The sequence below is a fragment of the Dasypus novemcinctus genome, chromosome 13, assembly GCF_030445035.2.
Source record: "Dasypus novemcinctus isolate mDasNov1 chromosome 13, mDasNov1.1.hap2, whole genome shotgun sequence".
NCBI classification, from domain to species: Eukaryota; Metazoa; Chordata; class Mammalia; order Cingulata; family Dasypodidae; genus Dasypus; species Dasypus novemcinctus.
In genome coordinates this window covers 35,234,893-35,248,275 of record NC_080685.1, presented here as the reverse complement: position 1 = coordinate 35,248,275, position 13,383 = coordinate 35,234,893, and the positions used below count along the sequence as shown (strand labels likewise).

General features: G+C 38.9%; 1 protein-coding gene across 1 annotated transcript; it reads left to right on the top strand.

Annotated features, from left to right (window-relative positions):
* Positions 1-12,025: 12,025 nt before the first annotated feature.
* On the top strand, positions 12,026-12,979 carry LOC101429463 (olfactory receptor 6N2). Its single transcript, XM_004474245.1, has one exon. The coding sequence runs from the start codon at positions 12,026-12,028 to the stop codon at positions 12,977-12,979; it is 954 nt and encodes a 317-aa protein (XP_004474302.1).
* Positions 12,980-13,383: the final 404 nt, after the last annotated feature.

Here is a 13,383-nt window from a genome sequence, read left to right as displayed (position 1 = left end):
TCTTCTCAGGCTGTAATGAATCTAGGAATCAGGCCACATAGTGACCATATGCTCTTTCACTTAAATGACCTTTCATTTAAATGTAGGTTAGCAAGAGAAAATCTTTTTAAACATGATTTATATGAGCCGACAGAGTCATTTTTGGAAAGTATTTTTGTTTTTCTATATTCATAAAGATCTAAAAATCATACCAATATTTTACGGTCAATTTCTTCAGTTCTTAGTCAATTTAGTGAACAAGCCCTTAAACCTTTTTGAGCTTTCCCCAAACATGAGCCATTGGTTATTGGGAGAGAAATAAGCCTTATAAATCACCTGGAATCTACCCAGATAAACTTTATCCACAGATAAAGATTTTTTAAATGAGAGTGTGAATCCCAAATTTACCAAATTAGAAATTTTAAGGGTGGAGCGTAGCAATCTGTATTTTAACAAACCCTCAAGATGATTTGAATGTAAACGAAAGTTTGAGAACCACTGATCAGATCTGGCTGGTGAGTCTGGAAAGAGGAACTGGTTGGGTGCAGGGCTGCTGGCTGCCTGCTGAGTTCCACGTGTTCTGCAGCCTCTTTGTTATGCAATGGTAGGGACTTCCCCTTGGAGAAGGTCTGTGGCTTTCAGTGCTGCTTTACCCCATGGAGACGGGGAAGATATATGGCTTTCACAATGGATGCGACCTGTGCTTATGATAGACTTCAGGGCAGAGTTAACATTAATTTTATGCAAGAATTTTGCTTCAATGCACATTTGTCTAGTTTTCTGAGTTTATATATTATTTCCTCTAGTTTCTTCTATTAATAATAACAAGAAATTTACAAAAGAGTTTCTAAACAAACTTGGACGACCAAGTGAAGGGCTTTAGTTTCCTTTTAATTATAGCATATTTCCTTCTTAATAGGAGGATTATTTTTTATTTCATATTGTCTGTCCTGTAGAAGGTGGCTTATATGATATTTCCACTTTAATGACTGCTCTCACCAGGGTTCACTTGGAGTTTTCTCTCCCATAATCCTGTTTGTGGCTTTGACATTCACTTTCTCTAGGTGCTAAGGGACAGGATGCATGGTGAATATGGGACTTTAAAAGTAAAGGGCATTGAGCCCAAGTAAGGCAAGATTTTAGAAGACCATCTGTTTGCTCTAAATGCACTTAAGCCTTTTTGGCTGAATGAATACTTTCTGGGATAGAAAGAAATAATTTTTTAAGGTCATGACAAATGGGAGTAGTCTAAAAATGTTATTCAAAATAAAATATGAGTGTGTGTGTTTGTGTGTGTGAATAAGGGTTGTCAAACTGTAGTATGTGACCAAAAATAGACCATGGGCCAAATCAGACTTTATTTGCTTTTGTAACTAAGTTTTATTGGAACACAGTTACATCTGTTGATTTACATACTGTCTATGACTGCTTTTGCCCTATAATAGCAGAGTTGAATAGTTACGACAGAGAAGGTAGGGCTCAAAGATATTTATTACTTAGACCTTTATGAAAAAGTCTACTAATCCCTGCCCTAAAGTATCTTAGGGTAACCTATGAATTATAGAGTGATAAAATGATTAGATTATAATCTTAAAAAATTTATATTCTCAGGATAAATGAATAGTTGTCATATACTGCTTTCATATCAGTTTCCAACTTGGCATCTTCCCACTGATAATTTTGAATTTTGAGTTAGCATCCTTAGGCTGTTCTATATTATGTCTTTCCTAGCACTACTCTATTATTAAATAGGGCTTCTTACCTTCCTCTTTACTCAGCCTAGATGATCTAAGTCCTGTCCTGGATATACTAAGGGTGAAAGGAAAAATCTGGATTGGATGAGAGTACTGTTAGGAGAATTTATAGTTGGATGGCTAATCTTTCCTAAAGAATGCTATGTAATAGTGACTTTGAACAAAAGGGTATAGGGGTCTGTCATGGTGGTCTCCACTCAACCAACAGTGGCCTTCAAAAGTTTTACCACATCAGCGATATAATTTAATTTCTTCAAATGCTAGAGTCACAACAATTCTATAGTAGAATACCAGTAAATCCACTGTAAACCCAAAAAGAGGTGTGATATTGAAGCATTTTCAGGACTTGGAATTGTTCTCAATCATATTGCAGGAACAGAAGCAGCATATTATATATCCTGCCATAACTCACTTAATGGACTGGGAGAGAGTGTAAACTACAACATAAACTATAATTCATGCTGTGTAGCAGGGCTTCAAAATGTACTTATCAAATGCAATGAATTTATCACACTAATGAAGGAAGTTATCCATGTGGGAGGAGTCGGGGGTGTGAGGATCGGGTATATAAGAAACTTTTATGTTTTTTAATGTAACATTTTGTGTGATCTATGCATCTTTTAAAAAAGATAACAATAAAAAACAAACAAACAAAAAAAACTAAAAAAATGCCAGTCTACCAAAAAAAAAAAAAAGTTTTACTGATAACCTGCGTTGGAACCTAAGGAGCATACTTGTCAAATGAGCAGATAACATAAAGTTGGGTGGAATATGCAAGAAGGCAGAAGATAGAACCAGACTCTAAAAATATCTTAAACCAGTAGGAAAATAGACTCACTCTCACAAGATGAACTCTAATGGAGGTAAGAAATGATCTTGCCAAGTACAACCACCACACACATAAAATAAAACATCCAAAAACAGATACAGATAGGAAAAAGTGTTATTTAAATCCATCCACACAGTGAGACGATTCCGGCAGCTTGGAGGGCCTTACCGAGAGTGGTCTCAAGATGTTGCCCCAAGGCTGGGGCAGCGACCCGATCCCCGGCTCCAGCGCAGAAATCTGCGTGGAACGTCAGGTATTGTAGGCAGGAATTGTGTGATGTGGTATCAGGAGTGGAAGATTATAAGCATTTTGTTCCTTGATGTAAAAAATCAGATGTAATATCAAAGAGATCTGGATATTGTAACGCACGATTAGAAATTGGGTTCATACCTCAGCAGGAACCTTGGTGAAACCACATTTGGTAAAACCACATTTGGTAAAGCCATCCTGTACAAATGATAGACTTTTCAACCATTTGGAAACAGTTTGGTGTTCTAGCCTGGGTCTTCCTGGCTACCCAAGAACTTGTACTTCGGATTTTTCAATTTCTTTTGAATTTCATTCACTTCTACACTCTCAGCTTGCCACATTGTTTTTTGATGAAGTCGTAAAACAGATGGTAGCTGCCTTTGAAAGAAAAGCATGTAAGCTGTATGGTGCAGAAACAAATATACCTCGGGAATTAATGCTCCATGAAGTTCATCACACATTATGCTACATGAAACTCATCAGATGTAGAGGTGAAAGAAGAACTGGTGTCATCTACTTAAACTAGGTTTGTTCACATTAATGAAGTGCTTTCATCATTAACTTTTAGAAGTTAGAAAGTATTTGTTAAACCCAGCTGTAATTAAAAACCTCCACCATTAAAAGTTTGCACACAGAATACAGAACCACATGTACATAGATTTTTTCAATCAAATATAATTCAAAGTAATGTGTACATCAATATTCTGCTTTATAATAGGATGTCATTACTATTGCTAGAATACTGACATCACTCTTAGGAACAGAAGCTGAAACTAAGTTTAAACCTTTTAATTATCACTTTACTTGAAAGAGCTTAGTTTAGATACTCATGCAGTATGTATTATATTAACCATATCACATTTAAGTTATTAAATTGAGATTTTGTGTAACTTATTGTTATAGGGCCTGCCTTGTGGCTTAGAATATTTGAATAATCATCAGATATTTTAAAACCTAAAAGTACTTGCTGTTGAATTGTTCTTATGAATGGTAGTAGAGAATTCAGTGCTAGTTAGCTTCCAGATACAGTGAATATATTTTGGTGAGTGGTCCAGAGCTTTAAGCTACTTTTCTAGTAGTTTGCAACCCTCCCAGATACTTTGGCTACTTTTTCAACAATGCTAATTGTGCATCAAATTGTCTTCGACAGATGAAGATGTTTGATACATCTCCAGCACTATGCATCCCTATTTTCTATTTATTGTGTGCACTCACTTTGGTATTTCAAAAAAAAATTTTTTTTAAACAAATCAATGTAAGGACAGAAGTGGTAACTTAATAAAGGTAGTTGTTTATTTTTTGCACAGTTAAAAAAATTCATCTACTTTGTACAATAAAATATGTTAGATGTTGAATAAACTTCATCCCTGTCTTTGCTGCCTTTAATTTATTGGTAACAATAGAAAAATAAACATATAAATATATAATTATAGGTGCTTTGAAAAGAATGAACAAGATGAATTGAACGGAATAAGGGTCAGAAGATAGGGTATTTATATAGTGTGGTCAGGTAAGATTTTGAAGAAGAGTTGCTAAAATGGAGACAAGAAGAATGAGGACACATTTCCTTGGTGAAAGGAATCAATGCTGTGGTGTATGACAACAGAATTTTGTTCTAGGAGTGTTCCAAGCAAGGGGGACTGTGATTAAAAAACCTTAGGGGATTAGGCTGATGTTTAGTCTAGCGTGTTATATCTGTAGCCTTGTTGCTCATTTCAGGGAGTGAGACAGTGACAAACCAGAGCCAGTCTGAGGAAAAGTGAGCAGCATGCTGAACGGACTTCCACATGCATGCACATCGGTTGAAGGAATCTATACTGTTCAAGTAGAAGAAAAGAGCACACAAGGCAGGACATGACAGCTGTGTTGTGGTATTTGCAGAACTTACCACTGTGTGAAACCAGAAGATCATCTTAGGAACAATGGGTGGAAGTGACAAAGACATTAATTTCAGTTCATGAAAACAAAATTTTAAACAGGCCAGTGCTATACATTTATTTTTGTTTTATTTTAGTTGTTTTTTATTTGTCCCCAATAATTAAATGAAAATTAGTCCAACCCTATATTTTAAATTCTATTATAGTATATTCCCTGAGATTCCCTCACTACAGAATTCTGTGAATTAGGGGAGAAGAAAATGATGCTCCTCAGCCATGCAATATGTAGATTCCCAGAGAAATAACATCCTAGAGTCAGAGAGAGAAATAACCAAATGTTTTGTCTCAAAAGGAAGCCTCTAACATCAACTATACAAATCTGTCTGCCCTCTGTCCTTAATTCCTTCTTGGTAAATAACAGCATTAATCTTCCAATAGGAAAAGGTAGATTACATTACCATTCTAGCACCATCTTTGCAGCCTCCTTCATACGAGAAAAGTTATGGAGCCATCTTATTCATTTGAAGTTCCTTATAAATTCTTTATACTAATAGAAGTGAAGTAAGAATTCACTGAAATAACATAAATCTCCTTATAACGAGAAGTCAAAAATTACCAAAACATTCATAAAACTACAGCTAATCAATATGTATTTTCTCCTATTGAATGATCATCCAAATCTAGAGCATACACTGGCATAAACTCTATTGCAGTCCTGCTAAGTCTGAATTATTGCTTCAAGCCAATGTTCAGTATTAACCTTAGAAAACAAGGTATAGGACCACATGAGTAACTGTTCAGCAGGTGACCTAGGAATGCCAATTATAGAATAAAGCTTTGAAGCTCAAACTGATTCTTCTGAGATTGCTGCATTTTGCATTTTGGATATTTTGCAATGTAGTGAACTCATCAATGGGGGAAATTATCAATTAGTGTTAGAAAATGTTGAAAAAAGCAAATAGTGTAATGGCTGGGAGTGAAGCAACTAAAAGTTCATGGATCACCTAGTATATAACAGACTTTGTATTTTGCCCTTCATGCATTTTAACTAGAAAGAAAAAGGCATTCAAAGTTATCCTGTGAAGCTCCTGGTAATATAAATAATCTCCCAGAATATGAACATCAGAAAAGGTCACACTGTAGCCTTGATAGTGTGAGAAAAGAGAAAAAAAAAAAAACTTTTAAAGACTACTTAACAGGGAAACAGATTTGGCTCAACTGATAGAGCATCCGCCTACCACATGGGAGGTCCAGGGTTCAAACCCAGGGCCTCCTGACCTGTTCGGTGAGCTGGCCCATGCACAGTGGTGATGTGCACAAGGAGTGCTGTGCCACACAGGAGTGTCTCCCGCTTAGGGTGAGCCCCCCACACAAGGAGTGCTCCCTGTAAGGAGAGCCGCCTCACGTGAAAAAAGTGCAGCCTGTGCTGGAGTAGCACCACACACATGGAGAGCTGACACAGAAAGATGATGCAACAAAAAGAGACACAAATTCCCAGTGCCTCTGACAAGAATGTAAGTGGGCAAAGGAGAACACACAGCAAATGAACACAGAGAGCAGACAATGGGGGGGGGGGGGGGAGGGAAAGGGAGAAATTTAAAATTTAAAAAAATCTTTTAAAAAAAGGACTACTTAACAATCATGTCTATGCACATACAAAAATAAGATCACTGTACAAACCAGAAAAAGCTAAGCATCTCCCGCTCCTTGCTAATATGATTGACTACTAAGAAGAATAACTCCTTCTTTCTCAGTTACAGATTTAGACTTTCTTCTAGATAATATTTATTAAATATCCAGTCATAGAATTATCCCCACAGACATGGTTCAATACAGAGTATGCTTTGTATTATTGAACTCCCCCCCAAATCTCCTAACAAGAGCCCAAATCCTACAATAATTCCATTATAATACCCTCTTATTAACAACTTCCAGAGTTCCCAAGAAGTGCATTTTCCATCATTGCAAAGAGTCAATTAACTAATTTTGTTAAACTGTAGATATGTTCCTGGAGTCTTTGACTGGAAGGTATTACCATATCTTATCTGAATCTTGGGAAAAGAGATAAAACAAAATGGAGTTATCATGGCTAAGAGAATTAAAATGCAGTCAAGAGGCCATTCAGGAAGTTACCCTTCTGCATGGCTCAGCCAGCTATCACAGATACCACAAACTGCCAAGCTGTGCAAAACCAAAAGCCACAATGTTACAGAGGACATCTAGATGCCAAGAAACAACTACGAGGTAAATAAGTAAGCTGTCTAACTTGAAAGAGATTTGGAAAGGCCCAAATACCCAGGAATGGTAATTCTTTATAAACAATTGATGTAATCTTCTTCTTTTTCTTTATAAACCCTTGCTTGGAAGTTCCAAAATTGGACACAGTTTGGACTGCTACCTGAATCTGTGCTCCCCGCATCACAATACTATGACTTGCAAATAAACAATTTTGTTGCCTTAAAGCTCAGTCTATAATTTTTCCCTCAACATTTTCAAAGGAACACAAATATGCCCTAGAAGGATGAAGAAAACAAGGCTGTGAGGTGTTAATTTAGACAAGGTTACAGAGTTATTTGGAAGAGTTTTAATTAACAAACATCTACTCTCCACCTACTATTGGAAGCAGCAGGAAACGTAGACTGACAATTTAGAACTAGGACAGTTACTCTTTATATTTTCTTATTTAACCCTCACAACACACATTTACACATGAGAAAACTTAGATTCAAAGAGGTTAAATGACTGTCTAAGGGGCCTTGGTGGACCTGCCTCAGGGCCTGTGCTCCACTAGAATGGTGGTGAGGAGCTCAGGGTGGTGGCTATGTTATAGTGTGACAGTGGCTTTGGTTTTGTTCCTTCCAGCACTGTCGATGCTTCTGGAGACAGTGGAACTTGGCAAGGCTTAGCAAGGGCTCTGGAGTCAGAATGCTTTGGTTTATAATCCTGACATTGGCATATGCTAGCCAGATGACCTTGAGCACATCATTAAACTCTCTGTGCCTTGGTTTCTTCAAATAGAAAATGGTAGTAACAGCTGTTGTGATAAGAAACAGACTTTTAAAAAGGGGATGAAGAGGAAGTTTTTCTGAGCTAAAGTTGATTAATGCAGAAGCAATATCAAAAGAGGTTTCTGCTTGAAGGCATGACCTGGGGAGCAGCTTATATGGCTACTTGAGACTAAGGGAAGGTGTGGGGGGAATGGGGAGGAATAAAGGGGACATGATTTATGGTCAGTTCAGGGGTTACTGGGGCTGTTTGGGCAGGGTGTCCTTCAGGCCCAGTTTGTTCAGTAGCAAGCAGGATGCCAGTGTAAGACTGTGGCCATTTGGGAAGATCAGCAGATTTTGCTGGTGTCAGCTTGAACTCTTTGTTACAGTTCTTCCTCCTGTGCTGGAGCAGGAGATTTTATCAGCACATCAAAGGATTGTTGGTATGTCAGCCTGCTGTTCAGTTCAGCAGAACCTCTGCTTCTTTAAAATTCCCTGGTTAAAATGGAAGCTCAGCAAATCAAGATGGTTAGTAAAATCATTCATCATTCCAATTTCACACAGCATATCAACCTCATAAAGTGACAGGATTATCATAGTTTAGAAGAGTATCTGTTAGCTAGGAAATTCTCAGTAAATAGGGCTTTTATTGGAATCAGGAAATAAATTAAGGTTCTCAGGCCCTAAAGCCCCTGACTTCTACAGAAGCAGGCAGGCCCCATCAGGGAGGCTTTCCAAAGGAGAGCCGTGTTGAGCTAGATCAAGCAAACGACCAGGAAAGGCTCTTGGCTGAACAGATGAGGGGAAAGACAAAAGCCCTATGGAGGGCTGAGGCGAGGCAAGGAAACGTGAAAGTGATGTGCTTTGGGGAAGCCTGGTGAGGTCATAGGTTCAGAGCCAGGACCCCAGAGTCTGTGTGGAGAAGCCACTGGAGATGAAGGTGCTGAGACAGCGAGCACTTGGGGGAAGGCCCACTGGGGGAAGTCAGACTTGGGCTCTCTCCAGCTGCCCTCCCAGGAGCCTTGCTGAGCCTGATTGTCCCTGCATCAGAAGCTGCCAGTCTCTCCCTTGCCTGGGCCCCTTGTGGCCAGAAGCAGTCAGTCTTAGCCCTGGAAACTGTCCTGTGGGTACAGGACTCAGTGAAGAAGCAGAAAGCCCCTTAGTTCCTGTCTGGATGCCCCCCACACACACGGAGCCAGGCGAGACAGGAACAGACCCTGAATGATGTTCGGTGGTTGGTAGGTGATCACGGGCTACACTAGCTGTAGTGATGGGGACCTGAGAGGTGCGACTAATAGTAAGAGATTTGACATCTGTTATTTTGAAATCAGAGAGCTGGTTTAATAGAAAGATGACATAAAATTTGGACTTGGAATCTCTGATTTTGAGAATAAAATATGATCAGATTTCGATAAGACCCTAAATGACTCTTAGTCTTCCACCCTCCTCTCCATTTGATATTTAAATTAGACCGATTGGCTAACATCTGCTTTGAATTTCTAAAGAGACAGGAAGTCATCCTGTATGCTACCACAGACTGGCTGGGTGCCGGTTCAGATAGTGAAAAGTAGAGGTCCTGGCAAAGGCCTTCTTGCCAAGGGGGTTGTGACCCATAAGATGGAAAGATGGATGTAGTCTCTCAGGTACATTTGCATCTGAAACGACTTCACCTGGAGAGGGCTATTCAATGGTTTTCTCATTGCAGAATTAAAGGCACTTGGTGGTACAAGTATTTAGGGCCTGGCTGTTTTCTAGGTGCACCTGAAATGATTCCATGGTTGCAAGAACTTACTTGATCTAAATTTACAGTTGGCTTCAGAAAATTTAATCTGTAGAAAGAGGAAACATAAATGTAAGCTGAGAAATTACAGACTGAGCTGTAAGGCACCAAATGCATTTATTTATGATCTCAGATTTGCAACATGCAGAGCATAGGTTCAGGCAGCAATGCAAACTGTGTCCCATCTTGGGGTTGCTTCCAAGCAAGAATTTTTAAAGAAAAAGATGACATGAGTTGTTTGTAAAGAATTGGGGCTTTTCAAATGTCCTTCAAGTTAGACAGTTTACTGATTTATCTTGTAGTTTTTTCATGGCACACAGAAACATTTTGTTTCTTTTGGTTTTGCATTTGGCAGTTTCTGATATCTGCCTGAGACATGCACAAGAGAACTTCTTGAATGTCTTTCCCACTGTTTTAAAATCTCTTAGCCTTAGCAACTCCATTTAAAAAATCTCTTTTATCATTAATAACAGTATAGTATTATACTATTTACAAAAGATCAAAATATTTCTTGAATTTAACTTATCTGGGTGAGTGGAAGTAACAGGTCTTTCAACAGGATTAGGGAAAGTAGTGGAAGGCTAAATTTGAGCAGCTAAGTTCATTTTGGATATATTGCTCTTGAGATCCTGAGAGGACAAGAATGTGTCCAGGTGCAATTGAAAAAAGTTAATTATTATTCAAGCTAGAAAAATGTTTACTTGTATTCAAGAAGCAGAAATTGAGCATCTGTTCTATATTCATTGTGCTAAGCATTAGTAGGGGGCTGTACAACAACTAAGGAAATGCTTTTATTCTCAAACATCTTACCATTTTATGAGGGAAAGTAGACTCATTAAAAAGGTAAGATAATGTGGTAAGTGGACACTGTAATTATTATGAGGCCATTGAAGAAGTAACTTTTGGGGAGGAATCAGGGAAGGCTTTAACTTAGAAGCAAACATTTGACCTGTTTTAGAAAGATAAGAGGCATTTGCCAAATAGGGAAAAGATGGAAGGGGGTAAACCAGAAGAAAATAGTGAGGAGGAGCAACAGAGCCAGACATGTAATCAAGCAAGTACTTCTGTTTGAACAGGTCTGTCTCCTGTAATTGGGGAGGTAAACGCACTGTCCCTTTAGAATAGAAGTGCTTCCAGAAGGGTTCTTTAAACAGGAATTGCTTTGAATAAATTTAGCATTTAAAATATCAACCCACAAAGTTTATTTCTACTACAAGGCATTTGGGGATGGATGAAATGTTTGGAGTTGGTTGAGCAGTATGAAATGAAGAGAATGTATTGGTCTACAAAGTATTAGTTTGATTAAACAACATTTTATTGAGTTCCTTTAATATGACAGCCATTAAACCAAATTTTAGGATTATAAAAATAAGCGAGAGCGAAGCGGTTGTGGCTCAGGAGACTGTGCTCCTGCCTACTGCTAGGGAGGTCGGTGGTTCAGACCCCAGTGCCTCCTGAAGAAGACAGTGAGCTGGCGCAATGGGCAGGCATGGCAAGCTGACACAACAAAAAAGACAAGAAGAAAAATCATAGTCATAGATACAACAAAGCAGGGAGCAGAGGTTCCCGGTGCCTCCTAAAGAAGACGTGAGCTGACTCACAGACAGGTGCATTGAGGTGATGCAACAAGATGGTGCAACAAGAGATGTGGGGAGACACAACAAAGCAGGGAGTAGACGTGGCTCAAGTGATTAAGCGCCTCCCTCGCACATTGGAGGTCTGGGGTTTGGCTCCCAGTGCCTCCTAAAGAAACAAGGAAGATAAACAGACACAGTGAGTGAAAAATAACAAGGGGGTGGGGAGAAATAAAATAAATCTATAAAAAAATGTGTTTCTGAAAAAAAATTAGCAAGAGACTGCAGTTTGTCAGTATGGTGGCTGGAATTGGTAACAGTCTCCAAATGCAGTGAGATCTACACAGCGTAGGATGTGAAGACACTGACTACCATTTTAATGCCCTTAATGTCGCATTCTTTGTGCTGTTACTGTTGTTTATTTGACTGTTGTTATTTTTTTCTTTTGCTTCTGCTGCTCATTGTACTTGAGAACAATTAGAATGCAAAAACAGCACGGCAGGGAAGAAAGGGGGAAGGGGCAAAAAGGCTTGAAACTACATTAATCTCATATACAAAATTAATTTTTGAAACTCTATTAAAGAAAAAATAATGACCAGAGAGAGGATAAAATGTGTGAATGAGGTCACATAGTATAGAGGTAAAGAGCATGAGGTTAGTATGTGTAAGTTCAAATTTCGTTTCTGCCACCCATTATTAATATGGACAGGAAAAAAGTCATTAACTTTCCATTAGTGAGTTTCCTCATTTGTCAGGTACACGTAACAGAGGTAATTGTTTAGTGGGGTTATGAAATTAAGTAAAATATTGAATATAAAGCATTTGAGAAAATGCTTGATACTTAGTAAATGCTAAGAAGAGCTAGCAATTATTGTTTTTACAGTTGCAGTAATAATAGTAGTCATTAACATGTATTCAGAAAAAAGAAGTTCTGAGTTGAATTTGGCAATCCACTCATCCATTTTTCTCTCCTTTTCTTCCTCACCCCAGTCCCCCATGGAGCAACACAATCACTCAAGACTGGAAGAATTTGTGCTCCTTGGCTTTCCCAATGTGGGATATAGCAGAGGCTGGCTTTTTGTCTTGCTGCTGTTGGCATACCTGTTCACCATCTGTGGCAACCTGCTCATCTTCTTAGTCATACGCCTGGATGCAGCCCTGCACACACCCATGTACCACTTTGTCAGTGTTCTCTCCTTCTTGGAGCTGTGGTATACAGCCACCACCATCCCCAAGATGCTAGCTAATCTTCTCAGTGAGAAGAAAACCATTTCTTTTGCTGGATGTCTCCTTCAGACCTACTTCTTTCACTCCCTTGGGGCCTCTGAGTGCTACCTTCTTACAGCCATGGCCTATGACCGATACTTGGCCATCTGCCGGCCCCTTCACTACCCTGCAATTATGACCCCAACACTCTGTGTGAAAATGGCTGCTGGTTGTTGGACTTGTGGCTTTTTGTGTCCCATTTCTGAAGTTATCCTGGTCTCCCAGCTCCCCTTTTGTGGCTACAATGAAATACCACATATCTTTTGTGACTTTCCACCTCTGCTGAGCCTGGCCTGCAAGGACACCTCCATTAATGTCCTGGTGGACTTTGCCATCAATGCCTTCATCATCCTTATCACCTTCCTCTTTATTATGGTCTCTTATGGGAGAATCATTGGGGCTGTTCTGAAGATACAAACAGTGACTGGAAGAAAGAAAGCCTTCTCCACGTGTGCCTCACATCTCACTGTTGTCCTCATCTTCTTTGGGAGCATCATCTTCATGTACGTGCGACTAAAGGAGAGCTATTCACTAACCCTTGACCGGACACTTGCTGTGGTCTACTCTGTATTAACACCACTGGTCAATCCAATTATCTACAGTCTTCGTAACAAGGAACTCATTAAGGCCATCAAGAGGACCACCTTCTGGAAGGGGGAGAAAGAAAGTTTCAGTCACCACTGACTTTCTACCAAGGTCTTTCTCTCACTTCAGTTTTGGCTCCATAAAAGTTCTATTCACCTTTGCCCTGAACTTGAATAATCCTCCTTTCTTCATCCATGCTCTTGATCCCATTTTCTTTAACCTTCTTATGGACTTTACTTCTTTGTGCCTTTCTTCTGTCTTTTACAGCTTTACTTTTTCTTTTTTTTCTTGCTCAATGCTTACAGCATTTAATGTTACATTATTATAATCATACTTAAATATAGCATTACACATTCCCTTGAACACAAATTCCAATTCACCTAGGCCTCTATTTTTCTGCTCCTTTTCCCAGTCAACCTTCACAACATAAAAATGACATAATTTATCTCCCCTTTTTCACATTCTATTCAATTTTCAAACCATTCTAATCTATACTTGGCTCA